Source organism: Aegilops tauschii, chromosome 2 (genome assembly GCF_002575655.3).
Source record: "Aegilops tauschii subsp. strangulata cultivar AL8/78 chromosome 2, Aet v6.0, whole genome shotgun sequence".
Classification (NCBI taxonomy): Eukaryota; Viridiplantae; Streptophyta; class Magnoliopsida; order Poales; family Poaceae; genus Aegilops; species Aegilops tauschii.
In genome coordinates, this window is record NC_053036.3 from 630,337,971 (window position 1) to 630,357,216 (window position 19,246).

At 43.0% G+C, this 19,246-nt stretch overlaps 1 protein-coding gene across 1 annotated transcript; it reads right to left on the bottom strand.

The window, feature by feature from the left end:
* Nucleotides 1-563: 563 nt before the first annotated feature.
* On the bottom strand, nucleotides 564-4,825 carry LOC109783541 (anamorsin homolog). Its single transcript, XM_020342138.4, has 8 exons — nucleotides 4,644-4,825; nucleotides 4,362-4,509; nucleotides 1,819-1,979; nucleotides 1,636-1,731; nucleotides 1,397-1,556; nucleotides 1,168-1,304; nucleotides 977-1,051; nucleotides 564-883 (listed from the first exon to the last, which is right to left on the bottom strand). Exons 2-8 carry the CDS (start codon nucleotides 4,483-4,485, stop codon nucleotides 845-847), a joined length of 792 nt encoding a protein of 263 aa, XP_020197727.1. The 5' UTR covers nucleotides 4,486-4,509; nucleotides 4,644-4,825; the 3' UTR covers nucleotides 564-844.
* Nucleotides 4,826-19,246: the final 14,421 nt, after the last annotated feature.

Sequence of the window (19,246 nt, forward strand, 5' to 3'; positions counted from 1 at the left end):
TAATTTGTTAACCTTTTATTTAATTACTACTCTCCCCGTCTCTAAATACAAGTCTTTCTAGAGATTCCAATATAAACCACATACCGATATATATAGTCAGGTAGATTCATTTTGCATGTACTCCATATTAGAATCTCTAAATGGACTTGTACTTTGTATTCAGGAATTTAGTGGGTATTTTTTTCTATATTAGGTGTATATACACCCATATACCAAAAGTTCCTGTCCCTACCTCGTTCTACCCATTTGTTATAATGATCTACTCCGTCTTATAAGACCTTTTAGCTATTTCAACATATTAACTACATACAGACTTTCTCCGTCCCGGATACTTGTCACACAAATAGATAAAACTGGATGTATCTAAAACTGAAAATACCAAAAATATGTCTAGATACATTTAGTTCTGCGACAAGTAATTCAGTACGGAAGGAGTACTAAAATAAGTAAAATACATACTAAAGTGTGTCTTAACATACATACTAATAAAAAAGCTAAAAGTCTTATATTAGGGAACGGAGGGAGTAGTAGTATAAACCAGATGGGAGCAAAACAAGAACATGTAGCAGACCAAAGTCTTTCCATCATATGTTTCTTCGTCAAATTACATGCATGTAATCTTCTTGCCGAATACAGAGGCGCACACACGATCCAAATCTTGCTTCAACCTAGGTGGGAGAGCAAGGACACGCACGACATGCTAACACGAGCTGCTACTCCAAACGCACTCCCCTTCTTTTGCTGTAACCACCATCACCACGAAAAAACCATACGCAGATATATCTTCCTAACGAGCCAACAAATCCAACAAGGCGCATTTCATATCCGCAGCTGCTGTCCGTCATCATATGTCAGCTGAGAGGAAGTTGTCAGACAAGGTAACCTGGAGAGGAAACAGAGGAGTCAGCAAGCATATCGCATCGAAACAAGATCAATTTTGCGAGTCTAGCTAGAGCGGAAGAGAGTGATTGATTACCTTCTCGCCCAACTTGAACGGCGCCAGGCCTCTGTATGGGCAGGTGCTGCATCGGAAAGCGTCGCCCAACCCACACTGAAATTGCAGGTTCACAGAGAATAATGTGAGATATTCACTTGACCACATGCATGCAACGACTAGTGGAGATCACAAGTGGCATTGTATGTCTACAAAGAAGCTATTGTACTTACACTGCCACAAGCTGAGACAGGGTTATCAATCTGTTCTGCAGTGAGCCCCAGCTTCTCCACCTTCTGCTCAGCCTCGGCCCTGCCACAACTGCAGTTCTTGCATGCCTTCTTTGTGGCTCCCACTTCACAATCTCCGACTGGTGAAACAACAGCCAACCTCTTAGCATCTAAACCAAAATTGAACATCTCCACAAGATTTAAACAAGATCTGGGGGTTTGTTGGCTTTACCAACTGGAAGCTGTGGCTTCTTCAAGTCCTCCTCAGTCAAGAGGCTGTCTTCGTCAATCAGTTCATCATCATCGTCAATTTCAATCTTTGGAAGAGCCTTTACTGCTTTCTTCAGGGGAAAGGAAGAACCCATAATCCAAGAAGGCTTCTTTGCCTTGATCTGTAAGTGATCCCAGTTAGCACTCGTCAATAGAGAAAACCATGTACAGAGCAGCCTTAACAAGATGTGTCATACTCACAGTAACAGATTGCACGCTATCTTGCGAGTTTGTAGCAGAAGCTTGCACTTCAACAAAACCACCCATGAGTAGCTGGCGCTCGATATAATTGTTTGGCTAATGCAGAGGGAAACAGAAAATCAGGTTGTGCTAAATTAACATTACAAGACAATGGATACGAGCAAAAACAGACACATAATTTACCTTCTGGTCAGCGGAGGGTGTGAAGCTCTGTACCAGCACAATTCCACCAGCTTTCAGCACTCGGCTAATTTCAGCAACCAACTTATCTCCAAAGCTCTCAACCTTTTTTATAACAGACAGAACAGCACCCACGGACGCGTCATCAAAAGGCAACTTCCCACCTGACCCATGTTGACAACAAAGGCTTAGAACAGGTTCATGAAAGACTTGTTCACACAAGAATGTGACATACTAAAGCATAGCAGAATGAAAACTGAACACAACTAAGTGCACTCCCCGCAGCTTCTGAGGCAAGACATCGAATCATCTCTCCATGCAACAAACGTTGGCTAAATTACATAGTTTGTATCAGCACTACATTGAAGTTCATGAGTGCACTCCTGATAGGAAGAAAACCAACCTATTTTTGTTCTCCTTTTCTCAACTGGTATTATGTCTTTCGTGTGTATTCTTATATTTGAAAGATGGACATGCAGAGGGACATTTAAGAACTTGGCAATTAGCACATGATGCATAAGCTGTAAGTCAGAAACTACAATGACAAAGGTAAACTCCAATGAAGCTGATCAGGAGTGCCCCTAAATCGATTGCAATTGAACTGCGACGAAGCAACACAAGACCAAATTAGAACCAGCACACAGGCAGTGTGCTGAAGTAAGGGGGACCCTCAAATCTGATTCTAACCTAGCCCTAGAGAAATATTATCACCTCAGGTGTTATTTATTCTATACATGCAGTGGGTCCTAACCTAGAATAGGCATCCGCGCGGCTCCAGGTCACAACTGACCCATGTTGACAACAAAGTTTTACAAACAGGTGCATGACAGATTTAAGTTTTATACAAGGATGTGGCATATTGAAACTGAAGTCTAAGTAAGAATCATCAAGAGAAAAAACAACGAAATGTCTACTCCCAGATTTGCGAACTACGCAACAATTGGATTGTCTGTCCATAAGAAAGACGTTGGGACAAATAACATAGTGTGTAATAGGCAATTCATATATCAGCCCATGAGTGGTAGCCTAATAGCCAAATGTTCTATTCTGTGAGATTTAGTATATTTTTCTTCCAACGAAACGAGAATATAAGCATTGCTTTTTTTTTCCACTTCTTTATATGTATGTATCTTCTGTGTATTCTTTATATGTGTAGAGTAATACTTTAAGTTAGCTAAGATTGTCATATGTAGAATAAGTTTAAACGCATCAAGTCTAGATATGAAATGGTATTCCCACCGAGGGAGTACGTGTTACTCCTCCCAGCGTTATGACACAACAATAAAACATTTGTACACACAACAGACATTAGCCAAATTACATAGTTTGCACTAGCACTACATAAGTGCATGAGTGATGTCCTGATGGGAGAATGATCTTCTCCTTTTCTCTCGCGATTAAAGCGATGATACCAACCTATTTTTCTCCATTCTCTATTGGTAGTACGTGTTATATGTGTATTCTTATCTTATATTTAACAGATAGATAGGTAGATTGACATTTAAGAACTGGGCAATTAGCATTCGAGGCATAAGCTTCAATCATAAGCTACAACAACAGAAGGTAAACTCCAATCAAGCATATCAGGAGTGCACATAGATTAATCAAAACTGAACCGCAGCGAAGTCGCAACAGAAGACCAAATTAGAACCAGCACACAGGTAGTGTGCTGATAAGCAATGGGCAACCTCACATCTGATTCTAATCTAACCCTCAAGAAATATTATCATCTCACATGTATTTCTTCTAAACATGCAGCAGGTCCTAACCCTATCATAGGCATACGCGCGGCTTTGGGTCCCACCTGACCCATGTTTACAACAAAGTTTTGTGAACAGGTACATGACAGAGTTAAGTTTCATACAAGGATGTGGCTTATTGAAACTGAAAGTCCAAGTAAAAGTCGTCAAGAGCAAAAATAATGAAATGTTTACTCCCAGATTTGTGAAGCACACAGCAATTGGATTGTTTGTCCATAAGAAAGACGCCGGGACACATAACATACCGTGTAATAGATAATTCATATAGCAGCCCATGAGTGGTAGGCTAACAGCCAGAGATGTTCTACTATGTGAGATAGTGTATATTTTTATCTGGACGGATGCGAGCGGACAGAAATGAGTGAACAAACACACTAAAACGTGTCAATATACATCTGATTTAGTTAAAAGTCAGAATATCCTATATTTGTGAACGGAGGGAGCGGTAAGTACTATGTACTATGTGTTATATGTGTATTGTTCACATGTGCAGAGTAGCACTTTAAAGTTAGCAAAGATTATCATACGTTGAATAAGTTTAAACGGATCAAATCTAAGTATGAACGAGCAAGAGGGCAATATATGGTGATGAGCAAGGGGCAATCCCAAATTTGATTTATAAGCCACCGCTCGAGAAAGAGCCCTTGGATTTTATATATTCTATACTAGTGTAATAAAGATGCAGCGGGTCCTAACCCTAGCATGGGCGGGGCGGGGCGGGGCGACGCTTGAGCGAAATCGGTAACAGGGGGAAAGGGGCGAGATGGAGGAGAAGCTGTTACCGACCGAGCGAGGCGCACTGCGTGATGACGACGACCTCCTCCCGCGAGACCCCGGCAGCCGCCGCCAGGTCCCCCACCGCGCGGAGAGGCAGGGCCAGCTCGTCCGTCACCGCGAGCGCCGCCGCCATGTGGCCCGCCCCCGACGGAATCACCTGCAACAGCGAGGAGGAGGCAGAGAGGGGAGGGGGGAATCGTTCGCCCCTGGTCAGATGAACGGCCGGCGACGGCGGCGGCGGGAGCAGGTGGATCGAATGGGAAAGCAGGGGGATTGCTTCGAGGCGCTTACGGATGGATGGATCTGAAGAGGGCGCGTGGAGGCGGGGAAGAAGAGGAAATCCCGTGGGCGGGCGGGCGGGCGGGCGGGCGCGCGAGAGGGGAAGGGGAACTCGGGTTTTGGTTGCGTGCGCTCTGGAAGCTTCCCTTCCGTGGCGGTGCGGCAACGAGGAGAAGGAGTGGGAACGGCGGCGGCGCGTGAGGGGTCAGGGTTGTCCCGTCTAGGGCTGGCCAAACGGGCCGGGCCGGGCCAGCCCATCATAATCATGCCTGGCACGTCATGCCGGGAGCAACTAGTTAAGGAGCGCTCCTTCGAAATCCTCACAACCATCACTTGGGGTGGGATAAAAGCGCGCCATTTGGCGTGCGCTTTCTTCGATTTTTTATTTATTTTATCGCACATGTTTTTGGCTTTTTAAATGTTTTTTCGGTTTTTTTGACTTTTTTTGTTTTTCACCGGCCTTCCAAAGCTTTCGGACCAAAAAAATTTGTGCGGAAAAACGTGTTTTTTTTGCTTTCTCAAGAGACATGGTTTTGCTTTTGCGAGAGGGACAACCATGCCTCTCAAAAACGAAAAAAATATGTTTTTTGTTTTTTTCTTTTGGAAACCGAAAAAAATGTGTTTTCTTTTTCTTTTCTTCCACGAGACGCACAGTTGTGCCTCTTTCAGAAAGGAAAAAAACATGCTCCCGGTTCGGTCTTTTGTCCGGTTTTTTGTGAAAAAAAGTATTGTCAAAACCTATCAACATGTGGTCTAGTTTTGAAGATCTCAACGCGAAGAGTCCAATGGTGAAAACAGTTTGAGATTTCGATGCACTCTTTAGGAGATAAAACGTTTTGAATAAACAGACGAAAAAATGGAAAACTCCCAGGTTGCGATGTTGCGCACCACTAGTCACAGCATGGGGAGGTGGGAGCGATTTTTGGAAAGAGTACTCCTTAAGGGCATGTCCAATGCATAGCCCCAGGGTGATGCCCCATATACCATGTAGGATCGGATGTCAGAAAAAGTAGGTGCGGATAGTGCAGCGGGATCCTCTGCAGGAGGCGGGTGCTTGGGGGAGAAAAAGTGTGGTCCGATGCATAGAGCTAAAAAAGTTTAAGTGAAGAGTAGGGATGCATGTGTAGTGGGAGTCTACTTAAAATTATTTGAAGAGGCCGTCTATTAGTACCTTGCATTAGGGAGAAAAAAATCAATATAGATGCCTCAAGCTACTTTTTGTCATGGGGCATCTGTATCCATATACCACCATTGTACATGCCCTAATTAGTGATTTCACGGCATGGTCATCGTGACACGATTATTAGTCGGGCCGTGCCCACGTGCTGCCTCCTTCGGCTCAGGCACGGCCCAAGAGTTATGCGGGCCGGCCCGGCGGCACATTGGGCATGTTGGGCCGCTCGGCTATTGGCCTGCTAGGCTTTTTTTGGACCGATTTTGGCCTATTGGGTTGTTCCTTATGGCATATATATATAATAAAAAGTAAACGGGCCAGGCCATGCTGGCCCGCGTGCGCACCCTTCTGGCCCAAGGTGTGTCGCGTGCATGGAATGGCCCTATTAGAGCGTGCCGGCCCTAGCCCGCCAAGTGTCGTGACAGCGTGCTTGTGGGCCGGCATGCTAGGCCCGGCCCGCTTGGCCAGCTTTAGTCCCGTCTGCCTCGGCGTCTTTGGACCAACCGTAAGGGCGGCGGATCAGATCAGGCGACTATGCTGTCGGCCCATGGCCTGTCTCGAGCATCTGGGCCAGGTTGCTGGCGTTCCTGCCTAAACGAACGCGAGAGCTATTTCTCATTTAATGCACGGCCGTGTCTTTCGAAAATGGAAAAAAATACTTTTTTTTTCTTTCGCAAGAGGCACGGTTTTGCTTCTGTGAGAGGCTCGGATTTGCTTCCGCGAGAGGCACCGCCGTGTCTCTCAGAAACGGCTTTCGGAAAGGAAAATAAAACATACTCCTAGTGTAGTTTTTTCGTCCGGTTTCGTGAAAAAAAAAAGTTTGTCGAAACCTATCGACAGGGGTGTACACGTCTCGACTGGAGATAAAGTAGAAGTACAGCTAGCCTCAGGCGGCTTTCGTAGTGGGCGACAACCGGCCTAGTAGCAATCATTCCATTCGATTTTTCTTCTTTCGTTCGGCTTTTTCCCTTTTATTTCTTTTGTACTTGTATTTAAATTTTTAAATATTCTAAATACATATATTTCAAAAATTATTTTACTTAAATTTTTAAAAGAGTTCATCATGCGTTTAAAAAAGTTCATGCCGTGTAAGACAATATTCGTGCAACTTTTTGAAAATATTTTTACAGTTCGAAAAAAAGGTTCACAAGTTTAAAATTTTGGTCAGGATATTTTTAGAAAATGTTTGTAAAACGGAAAGCAAAATCATGCAGTTTTAAAAAAATGTTCATATCATTCAAAAAATTGTTCACAGCATTTCTAAAATGTCATGCATTACTAAAATATGTTTGGGAAATTTTAAAATAATTTTTATACACTGTAAAACAATTTTTTGTACAATTCAAAACAAAATGGTCGTGACATTGTAAAAGATGTTTCTAAAATTTAACAAATGTTTGCATGTTTTGAAAATATTGTTCATGGCATTAATGAACATATGTGTTAAAAAATGTTGGCCCATGGACCAAGTCGTCTGGCCCTGTGGATCGGAAACTCCCCTAGGGTTTCTCCTAGGGTTTCCACATCCTCTGGCAATTCTGGGCCCCCCTATATCTTGCTTTAAGCGAGATAGGGGGATGCGCTCGCGTCGACGAGTATATGAAAAATGTTGAACAAGTATTTAAAAATGTTGAATAAGTATTAAAAATGTTGAACAAGTATTTCAAAAAATGGTGAATAACTATTAAAATGTTGAGCAAGTATTTGAAAAAAAATGTTCACAAGTATTTGAGAAAATGTTGAACAAGCATTTGAAGGAAAAACCAAAAAAGAAACAAAAATCCAGAGAAGAAAAAAAAACTAAAGAAAGCAAGAAAGGTGGAAAAGGAAAAGGAAAACTAAAATAAAGGTGGAGAAGAAAAAAGAAAAACAAAAAACCAAAGAAAAAACAAAAAACTCGTGAAAACAAATGGAAAACCGGCTTCACCCACCTCAACTACAGAACGCTTCACTTCGTTATCATGAGCGAGACTTGGGCGGAGTGTAGGATATACAAACAAGAACTAATCCCAGCGAAAAGGCAGAATATAATAGGGTTGGTAAGTAATACTACTCCTAGACCCCCTAGCGAGGTGACACATGTTCAAAAATGCCACTGGACACCATTATTGTGATCTCAAATCTCTTTTGCCGTGTTATAATAACATAAATACGTATGAACCAACGTGCCAGCTCTCCCTCTATCTCACTACAATAAAGTGCGGGGCCCACTTGATCCCAACGCGTTCTTATTTTCCTGTAAAATTATTCGCTTGGTTACTCCTGACAAGTGGGGCCACAATTATCGTTGTGAGATAGAGAGAACTGACATGTGGGTCTAGGCTTATTTTTGTCATAACATGGTCAACGGGGTTGACGTGGAAATAACAATGTCTGATGGCATTTTTGAGCAAACATCTAACGAAACGATGGCATTATTGAGATATCTAATGGCATTTTTGAGCAAGCATCTCACGGATCGAGGGCGTTTTTTAGTAGTTGTAATTTTTAATGGCAAAATTGAGTAGTGGGACAGCATATGAAAATTTTGTGTTCCAATTAAACATACCCTAGGCCTAGGGCATCCCTTTTAAATGTAACAGCATGGACTGAGAGAAGAACATAACAAGAGTTGCTAGGATGCATGTTGTGAACTTGTGATGTGAAGCCGCAGTGACAATGTCATCAATCAATCGTCCATGCAGGCTTTAAAGCTGCGTGTGAAGCAACGGTGCTAAAGTTCAACCAACACACTGGCACTGCCCCCATGTACAGGAATTTCCCATGAACAAGACCCTCCTCTCAATCCACAACAGAACAAATTGTTTGATTGCTCTAGTGCATCCAGGAGACAGGGTCTCCTCTTTGCCAATTTGCCCTCATTCAATTGCTCTCAACTGCAGAGGCAATCAGTTTAACCTCCCAGATAGACACATTACATCAGACACAAAGTTTCTGAACTCGAGCACATATGCACTTGGGTGAATAGTAAAATCCAAAAAAAAGATTTTTTTATAAACATTGATGAATGTTTCATCTTGATGCAAGATTTCATGATGAAATGACGTTCGTGGAGGTCTGAAGAAAAATCGACTCTCCCATAAAACTATTTTAGAAGCATTGGTTTCTTTTCTTTGTCCAGACCTCCATGGATGTTATTTCATCATGGAAATTTGCACGCATGTGAAAAACTCGTTGAAGTTTGTTGGCAAAAGGAATTAGTTTGTTTTTTCAGAATTAACTATTCATCTGGGTGCATGTGAGCTCCAGATCAAAAGAGCATTTTTGCATTACAGCGGAATATGTGCTCTTCACGGTGCTGATATCTAGCTTATATAGTCAGCCTCCAAATCTGAGCAATTTGGGGGAACAAGCACCACCCCTATAAATTTTAAACATCACACCGGGAAGCTACGGATGTGTTCAGAATTTGAACCGACATGCAGAGAAACTATGATTAGGCACTGAGTCGTTCAAAAACACTACCAAAATCACAGTTACCCTTTTTTAGGGGTAATCTTGATAAAGTCATCTTCTGTTTGCGAGCTCATATATTTGAGCTCGCGATGAACATTAAAATCATAAGATTATGAAAACAAATTCAAGAAATTTTGGATTTTCTTTTACGAACTTTGACAAATGCTTTGAGTGCTTGCAAAATCTCATCATTAAATGACATTCGTGGTAGTCGTGGCAGAAAAAAAAAAGAGCACTGTATTGTTTGGGAGCCGATGGCCATGTTTAATTAGGGCCAGGTTATGTCTCAACAATCGCTGTCCTTATGTGGAGTATATCATTTCAGTCCCTAACTAGATGGTGGAACTTCTAGATAGCCACCGATAGCGTGACATACCCATCACGTTTTTGCAAGTTTCATTTCTTGGACTACTTTTCGGCCAGGGTTGGAGGTGATGCATTACCGATCGACCGGGCGACAACCAGTGGGCACCCACCTGACCGCCGATCGAGCATAGCACCGTGGCGCCGAGGGTATCGCCGTCGTCACCCGACACAGTTGGTCCGTCCCGTTCCACACTCACTCAGTTGGTGAGTGGAGCCAGGCCAACATTCGTCCGGTGTCTCCGTTTCCAAGTTCGGCCAGCGGCGAAACCTACACGTACGCTCAGCTTGTCTCTCCCAGTTAATCCTGCCCCGTGATCCAGCAATCTGCCGCGAAATGTGGTTGCCTGCCCGAGACCAGAACAGCGGCACTGAATAATTAGCGTGTAAACTGCTGCTAGCTACAAGTAGTAGCAGAGTATCGCCGATGTAATACATGCTAGCATAGCATGTGTTTGACAAATTCGGCGATTGATTTGGAGTACAGCGCGCGCGTCAAACTTTGTGCTCTTCAGGTTATACTTTCAGCATGCAGCTAGGTCCAGCAGGGTCGATAAAAGTTTAATTAGGGCCAGGTTTTGTCTCACCAATCGCTGCTAGACCCTATACTAAATATCCTTCCAGTTCCTAGATGCTGCAACCTTCACACCATAACCACGGTGGATGTACCTCAACTGACGGTGGTATTCATTTCAGGTACAAGACAGCACAAGATGTTCAACTTGCTGCAGCTGCTGCGCACAAGTTGTCGATGGATTCCATAGCTAGCTAGCTAGTAGCACTACTACTGTAGCTGCAGCATGTTGTTGTTCTTGCCCATCGACCTTGTTGGACGCGTCTGCATGCCTGCGCACAGCATTATCTTGTCGTGCATGGGAACGGTGTTCCTCTTAATTAGTTAGCAGCACTCTGAACTTCTGTCGACCCTTCAATTGATTTGTCCCTTAGTTAGTTGTAGTTAACTGGCCCTTGTCTGATTGCTTACCGGCTAATTAGTGGCCATCAACCTCCCAACCTGGAAACCAATCTCGTCGCACAAATCCCGCCATGCTCATTTGCTTACCTGTAATGGGGAGTGGGTTTGGACAGCTCATCTCTGAACCTTAAAGATCGATCGGTTAATGATGTGATGGACAAGACTCATCCGTTAGCATAGCATATTGGTCGTTTAGTTATATTGTTATTGCTTTCTTCATGTCAAGTACATATTCCTTCGACTAGGGTCCGCACGCTTAACGTTCGTTGACGATATAGTGTTATATGAGTTATATGATTTGGTGACCGAATGTTGTTCGGAGTCCCGGATGAGATCACGGACATGATGAGGAGTCTCGAAATGGTCGAGAGGTAAAGATTGATATATAGGACGATGGTATTCGGACACCGAAAGAGTTTTGGAGTGCACCAGGTAGTCATCGGGGCATCGGAAGGGGTTCCGGACACCCCCGGTAAGTGTATGGGCCTAATGGGGCCAAAGGGGGTGACAGATCAGCCCCTGGTGCGCCCCTTCCTTGGACAGCAGGCCCTATGGGAAGGAAAGGGAGGGGAGGCCCCTCCTTCCTTTCCCTCCTCAAGTGGGAAAGGAAAGTGGGCGGGGGGGAGGGGGGGCACCCTCCCATGCCTTTCCCCCGCACTTATACAAGGCAGGGCGGCGCGGCTTGGGAGAGACCCCAAGTAGGATTCCTCCTACTTGGGCGCCCCCTTTGGCTGCTCCTCCCTCCCAACCACCTATATATATGTGGGAGGGGGTGCCTAGCACACAAGAGACAATTGTCTAGCCGCGTGCGGTGCCCCCCTCCACCGTTTATACCCCCGGTCATATTTTCGTAGTGCTTAGGCGAAGCCCTGCGGAGATCACTTCATCATCACCGTCACCGCATCGTCGTGCTGCCGAAACTCATCTACTACCTCGCCGTCTTGCTGGATCAAGAGGCGGAGGACGTCACCGAGCTGAACGTGTGCAGAACGCGGAGGTGTCGTACGTTCGGTACTTGATCGGTTGGAGCGCGAAGAAGTTCGACTACATCAACCGCGTTGTTAAACGCTTCCGCTTATGGTCTACGAGGGTACGTTGACGCACTCTCCCCCTCGTTGGTATGCATCTCCTAGATAGATATTGCGTGAGCGTAGGAATTTTTTTAAAATTGCATGCTACGTTTCCCAACACAGAGGACATTGGATATGAGTGTGGGATACTAGATGGGTAGGTTTAGCAACATAAGCTCTTAATAGCAAGAAAAGCAACAACATGAGCATAAGGATAGGGATGCGGGATACCATAGTGAGGAGACGAAGCTTTCCACACAAACGTTGAGGATCAATTTAGAGATAGGGTGGGAACACCACCACCGCCATGGCAAGACATCCCCGATAATGTGGCAAGTGACAACAACTATGACCTGGATACCTTCCATTCTGTCTCTTCCAAATACCCCATAGAATGGTCACATCATCATAGAGCATAGGTGGATAGACATAATGCCATTAGTTTTTCAAAGATCTTCAATACAAGACACATCCGACATTCCAATAGTATTTGTTCGGTTTGGTAGAGGTTGAAGCGGATCGGAAACCAACTCCAATTCCGATGAGAGGGGATTAAATGGACAAGCCCTCAGAGCAGGGTGGCTACGGGTTGTTCTTCTCCCAGTCCTGCACATGCCATCGCAGTCTCCGGTTTTGTTTGTTTCTTTCTTCAATTTTCAGTGCTTTTTCTTCGTGTTTTTTAAGTTTTCTTTTTCCATTTTTTTCAACACATGTCTATATTTTCGTACACGTTGTACATTTTTCGTAAAAATCACGAACATCGTTTTATACACGTTTCACATTTTCAAATACATGATTATCATTTTTTCAAATATATGTTCTGATGTCTATTTTTTCACATTTTTGGTATAGATACAAAATAATTTGTATAAGTATTTATATTTTTTAAATAGGTAATTTTTTCAAATACATATTTTTGAATATTTTTATAATACATGTTAAACAATTTTCAAATTAAATTTTATATTTTTCTAATGATAAATAAATATTTTTAACTATGAGAACATTTTTTACATTATATAACCCTTTTTTAATGTCACAACATATTTATGCTTTAAACATATATTTTCTGACAATGTAACAGCCATTTTTTCCAATTACACTAATATTTGTTTCGACATTGTATACCATTTTTCAAAGATCTCACAAATTTTTCTTGAAATGTGTGAACAATTTTTAAATGTCACAATCTTTTATTTGAATACTATCAACAATTTTTTAAAATTACACTAACACAAATTTTACATTGTGTTTGCCGTTCTCGAATTCCCAGTGTACATTTAGGAAAAAATGAAGTACTATATTATGTTTTTTGGATTATATGTATTGCTGTGGCGAGGCGTGCTTATGTATTGCTGTGGGCGAGGCATAGCCGCTGCCGGACTGTGTGTGCCTCCTCTTTTATCTCTTGCTCGGTTTGGTTTGGAACGTCGGCACACAGGCTGGTTCCGAGCCTCTGGATCGGCTGGCGCCTTCTTTGCAACTGTGGGCTGTCACGACGTGCACACATACATACAGTATATATATATATAATTTTAATTTGTCTAGAATCACAAGATGTATTTATGCTGCCACTTGTCAATGGATTCCGTAGCTAGCTAGCAGCAGCACTGTATTGTGTTCTTGCCGATCGACTGAACTTGCATTGGAGATTCGGAGGCATCTGCATGTGTCCACGTCGCTCTGAATTTCTGTCGACCTTCATTTGATATTTGCTTCCTATCATATTTCTGGTCTCCTCATCGGCTAACTCGGATTACGATGGTAAGTGGGTCCAGCTCTGAACCGTAAGATCAATGCCGTTGTTCTGCATGTCGTTTCTTCTTCATAGCCGAAGGTTCTTCGATAGAATAGACTACATTACATCCCATTGTCATGTCACCGAAAAGATGTTTACAATGCTTTAGGTGCCAGAATGATTGAGGCATAAGATGTGGCTAGGTAGCTAACAAGGTCGCGTGATCCGCTGACAATCTGCATTTCTTAATTGGGGCATAGAGGAGAGAAGACATATCCAAAATCTTGGATAATCCAAGTCAGCGATATGACAAGCCTAGCACTATTTGATTTTTGGACTACAACTATAGACAATGCAGTGTTGCATTGGATCACGACAGAACCACAATCACGGGCAAACTTAAATAGGGAGGAATATGATGTGCTCATGTACAAGCGTCATGCTTTCATCCTCGTTCTTTAGGTTATCTGTTTCTGTTTTCAGCACAGGTTTCTCTAGGCATTTTTCTTTCTCTTTTAGTGCGGGTTTTTGAACAGTGTACATGCATAGCATGTCTGTATGCGTCTGAATTTCACCGCTGTTACAAATTAATGTGCACAATTTGAAGGAGGTATTTTTCTTGCTGATCTTGAAAGAACTCAATCGTTGCCTAAAAAATATATATGAAAATTTTGTGTTCCAATTAAACATACCCTAGGGCATTCCCTTTTAAATGTAACAGCATGGACTGAGAGAAGAACAGAACCAGATTTGCTGTCATGCATGTTGTGAACTTGTGATGTGAAGCTGCAGTGACAATGTCATCAATCAATCGTCCATGCAGGTTTTAAAGCTGTGTGCGAAGCAACGGTGCTAAAGTTCAACCAACACACTGGCAGTGCCCATGAACAAGACCCTCCTCTTTCTCGCAAAAAAAAAATTAACAAGGCCCTCCTCTGAATCCACAACAGAACAAGTTGTTTGATTGCTCTAGTGCATTCAGGAGACAGGGTGTCCTCTTTGCCCTCATTCAATTGCTCTGAAGTGCAGAGCCAATCAGTTTCACCTCCCAGATAGACACATTACAGCAGACACAAAGTTTCTGAACTTGAGCTCATATGCACTTGAGTAGTAAAATCCAAAAAAAATTTGATTTTTTTTATAAACATTGGTGAATGTTTCATCTTCATGCAAAATTTCGTGATGGAATGACATTTGTGGAGGTCTGAAGAAAAATCGATGCTCCCATAAAACTATTTTGGAAGCATTGGTTTCTTTTCTTTGTCCAGACCTCTGTGAATGTTATTTCATCATGAAAATTTGCACGCAGGTGAAAAACTCATTAAAGCTTGTTGGCAAAAAGAATCAGCTTGTTTATTCAGAATTAACTGTTCATCTGGGGTGCATGTGAGCTCCATATCAGAAGAGCACTTTTGCATTACAAGGGAATATATGCTCTTTACGGTGTTGATGTCTGGCTTGTATAGTCAAACTCCAAATCTGAGCAACTTGGGGAACAGGTACCACCCCTGTAAGTTTTAAACATCACACTGCGAAGCTACGGACATGTTCAAAATTTGAACCGACATGCGGAGAAACTATGATCCTAGAAGTACGGCAATGATACTTGTAGGTAACGAGTCGTTCAGAAACACTGCAAAAATCACGGTTACCTTTTTTCAGGGGTAATCTTGATAAAGTCATCTTCGGTTTGCGAGCTCATTTAAGCTCGCGATGAACAATAAAATCGAAAAAAAGGAAACAAAATTTGGACTTTCTTTTACGAACTTTGACAAATGGTTTGAGTGCTTGCAAAATTTCATCATGAAATGACATTCGTGCAAGTTGTGGCAAAAGTAAAATAAAATGAGCACCGTATTGTTTGGGAGCCGATGGCCATGTTTAATTAGGGCCAGGTTTTGTGTCAACAATCGCTGTCCTTATATGGAGTATATCATTTCAGTCACTTTTTTTCGCAAGAAACTATCGATCTATTTATCTTCAATCATGGCAGTACAACGAACACCAGAAATAAAAAAAAACATTCAGATTCATAGACCATCTAGCGACGGCTACAAGCATTGAAGCGAGCTGAAGGTGCGCCGCCGTCATCTCCCCTCCCTTGCCGGTGCCGGGCACAACTTGTTGTAGTAAACAGTCGGGAAGTCGTCGTGCTAAGGTCCCATATGACCAATGCCCCAGAACAGCAACCGCCGCCGATGAAGAGAATTTTAGATCGGAAGAGTCCAACCTGAAGACACATGAACAAAGACGAACAAAGACCGGATCCGATCGGATCCACCAGAGACAACCACCGACCAAATCTCGCGAGATCCGCCGGAGACACACCTCCACACACCCTCCGACGATGCTAGACACATCATTGGGACGGGGACTAGGCGGGGAAAACTTTATTCCATCTTCAAAAAGCCGTCATCGTCTCGTCTTCTTGAGCAGGACACAAACTCTAACAAAACTTGAAGAAGCACCTGAAAACGGAGGTGATGCACTACCGATCAACCGGGCGACTACCCGTGGGCACCCACCTGACCGCCGATCGAGCATAGTGCCGTGGCGCCGAGGGTATCGCCGTCGTCACCCGACACAGTTGGTCCGTCCCGTCCCAGACTCACTCAGTTGGTGAGTGGAGCCAGGCCAACGTTCGTCCGTTATCAGCGTCAAACTTTGAGTTCTTCAGATTATATTTTCAGCAGCTAGGTGCCTAGGTCCAGCAGGGTTGATACCAGTTCAATTAGGGCCAGCTTTTGTCTCACCAATCGCTGCTAGATCCTATATCTCCTTCCAGTCCCTCCTAGATGCTGCAGCTTCCACACCATAACCACGGCGAATGTTGCTGACCTGACGGTAATATTCAGGTACAAGACAGCACAGCACACGATATTCAAGTTGCTGCCGCTGCTGCACACAAGTTGTCGATGGATTCCATAGCTAGCCAGCAGCATGCAGTACTACTGTACTGTAGTGTAGCTGCAGCATGTTATTGTTGTTGCCCATCGACCTTGTTGGACGCGTCTGCATGCCTGCACGCAGCATTACCTTGTCGTGCATAGGAACGGCGTTCCTCTTAATTAGTTAGCAGCACTCTGAACTTCTGTCAACCCTTCAATTGATTTGTCCCCTAGTTAGTTGTAGTTAACTGGCCCTTGTCTGATTTCTTACCGGCTAATTAATGGCCATCAACCTCCCAACCTGGAAACCAATCTCGTGGCTCAAATCTCGCGATGCTCATTTGCTTATCTGTAATGGGGAGTGGGTCTGGACAGCTCAGCTCTGAACCTTAAAGATCGATCGGTGCTGTTGTTTTGCATGCTGTTTCTTCCTCGTAGCTGAAGGTTCTTCGGCTACATCCATTGGCATGTCGCTGAAAAGATGTCTGCAACGCTTTACGTCCTAAATTAATTTAATATGGCTAGGTAGCTAACAACGTACCGTGTGATCTGGTGAGAATCTGCATTTCTTAATTGGGGAGGAGAGGAGACAGTTCCAAGATCATGAATAATCTAAGTCACCGATGTGACGACGAACCTGGGCATGATTTGGTTCTTGGACTACTGATCATGACAAAACCACAATCACGGGAACCTTAAATACGGAAAACGGTGTACCCATGTACATTTGTCGTGCTGTCCTGCCTGTTCACTAGGCTTTTTAATTTTTTTGAAACGCCACTAGCCGTATTTTTAATCTGTACAGGTTTCTCTAGGCTGCTTGGTGTTTTTAAGTGCAGATTTTTTAGCATGTCTGGATTAATTTTGTGGTTTTACGAATTCTCATCTGACGTGGAAATAAAAAAAGGATTAACATCGTGTGCATGATGTGCCGAGGAACATTTTGGTGGCATGCGCCGATGTGAGGCTGCAGTGACAATGTCGGCAATCAGTCCCTGCACGCGCCCACTGTTCTGATTGCAGAACCATGAACAGCACTAACGATCAACCCACACAGTTCCTCCCAATGTCGACTAAGATCCTCCTCCGGATTCAAACTTTCAAAAAATTCGATTCGCAACGGAAGACATTTTGTTTGCTTGTGCGAGTGTATTAGAAAGGCAGGGCCTCCACTTTGCCATTCATGAATTCCTACTCTGAACCGAAGAGGTCAACACCAGCACTATAAAGAATTTAGAGCCTACCTGGACCAAAATTTGTTTTTTTCTTCCTTTTCAATAAAAAAAGAATACAAAATTTTGATATGATTTATCGCACCAACAATTTTTCCGATTACTGATCAGTATTCATCCATGAGTTCTTCTCGACGTGGCCTGTCATGGTACTATGGAGATTTGTTTGTGAAAAAGCGAAGAAATAGGTTCATCATTCCATTCCAATATAATCAAGAACAAAAGAAAGAACTAATACCCTGTTTTGAGATTTTGATTGAAATCCCCTTTATGGGTGTTTTACGTAGAAGTACTATTTTTGTTTATTTTGACTTTCATGTTAGTAGTTAATTACCAGTTGCCATGATAAAAGTATATCGTTAGGAGATAATAGTGCATATGCTTCTAGGTATGCAATGTTTCTGTAGGGTTAGAGATTGGCTTCTCAAGTGTAAGCAACAAGTAAGAGATGATAAAAGCCATAGAAGTCCTATCATATAAGCCTTATATGTGCGGAGAATGATGTTAGGTAACGTAATAACCAAGTTACTTTGACACGACAATTACGTGACTATAATAGGTGCAAGTGGTATCTACTATCTATATATCTAAATAGCTAGCCCCCACTACTAGATTTCTCTCAACACGCGTGCTTCCACATCACCTTAATTATTTGTAGCCGTCCAATCAAAATCGTGTGACATTAGATGGCATGCATGTACTCATAAGTTACACTCGTTACATTAATCAATTCATGCAAACCATGCCACCTCATTACTGCATGCATATCTTTTTTTCAGGGGAATAAGGTCATCCATGCCAGTTATAATTTAAAATTTTCCATTAATTTTTATGTGGACATGTGCGGTAAGTAAATAGTTTGTGTTTCACATTTTTTTAAAGAAGGTGTCACATTATGTTTCAAAATGTTTCCTCTTTTTATACATCATTTTATCTCATACTTTGCATGTTTTATTGTTTTTAAAAACGCAAACTAAGAGCATTTTTACACTTGTATTTTATTAGTTTTAGTTTTTTAAGCACTTATTAATGCATTTGTTTTAACATGGTTCCTGCAGCAACGCGCGGGACATCATCTAGTTAATTAGACAATTAGTGACGGAAAAAATCGTCAAAAATATATTAACATGGAATTTAGTTTCGAAGACCGCATCACAACGAATCATCAACCGTACTGTGGTTCGAGAGATGCAAATATTTTAAATTTTAATTCTTGAGAAATATCTACCGGTGTCATGATTATATGTATGGGTCCGGACAGCTGAGCTATCAACCGTAAGGGCATCTCCAACGCTAACATGCAAACTGGACACCGCATCCGTTCGTTGACAAGGTGAACCGGTCCACCGACACGGATGTGGGAGCCGACCATCCAAAGTTACCCGCATACATTTCAAGCTGGGTTTCAACAAACCGAACGAATACATGCAAACCGGATGATTTCATACAAACTAGACGAAAACATTTACATTCTGGAGATATTTGAACTAAACTCTACCGGACTAGGGTAAAACTAGTCTAATGCCGGCCGGGGCGGATCTCCACTCCCACGACATGTCTTCTCTATGCCCAACAACACCCGCTCATCGGACTGCCATGAGCCTCGGAGAGGGATATGCCGGCCGGCACAGGAACGGACGTGTGGTGCTCGGAATGCCAGAGTAGTTCCTCGGCACACGCACTGGTTTAGTGGAGGTAGGCGGGCAGACGGATGTCGT

What these genes read in the sequence shown, in the direction of transcription:
- LOC109783541 (XM_020342138.4), bottom strand. Translation starts at nt 4,485, where the DNA reads ATGGCGGCGGCGCTCGCGGTGACGGACGAGCTGGCCCTGCCTCTCCGC. An exon ending in CACCCTCCGCTGACCAGAAG is followed by an intron (nt 1,732 to 1,818) that starts GTAAATTATGTG and finishes CCTCTGCATTAG; the next exon opens with CCAAACAATTATATCGAGCG. An exon ending in CTGTCTCAGCTTGTGGCAGT is followed by an intron (nt 1,052 to 1,167) that starts GTAAGTACAATA and finishes CTGCAATTTCAG; the next exon opens with TGTGGGTTGGGCGACGCTTT.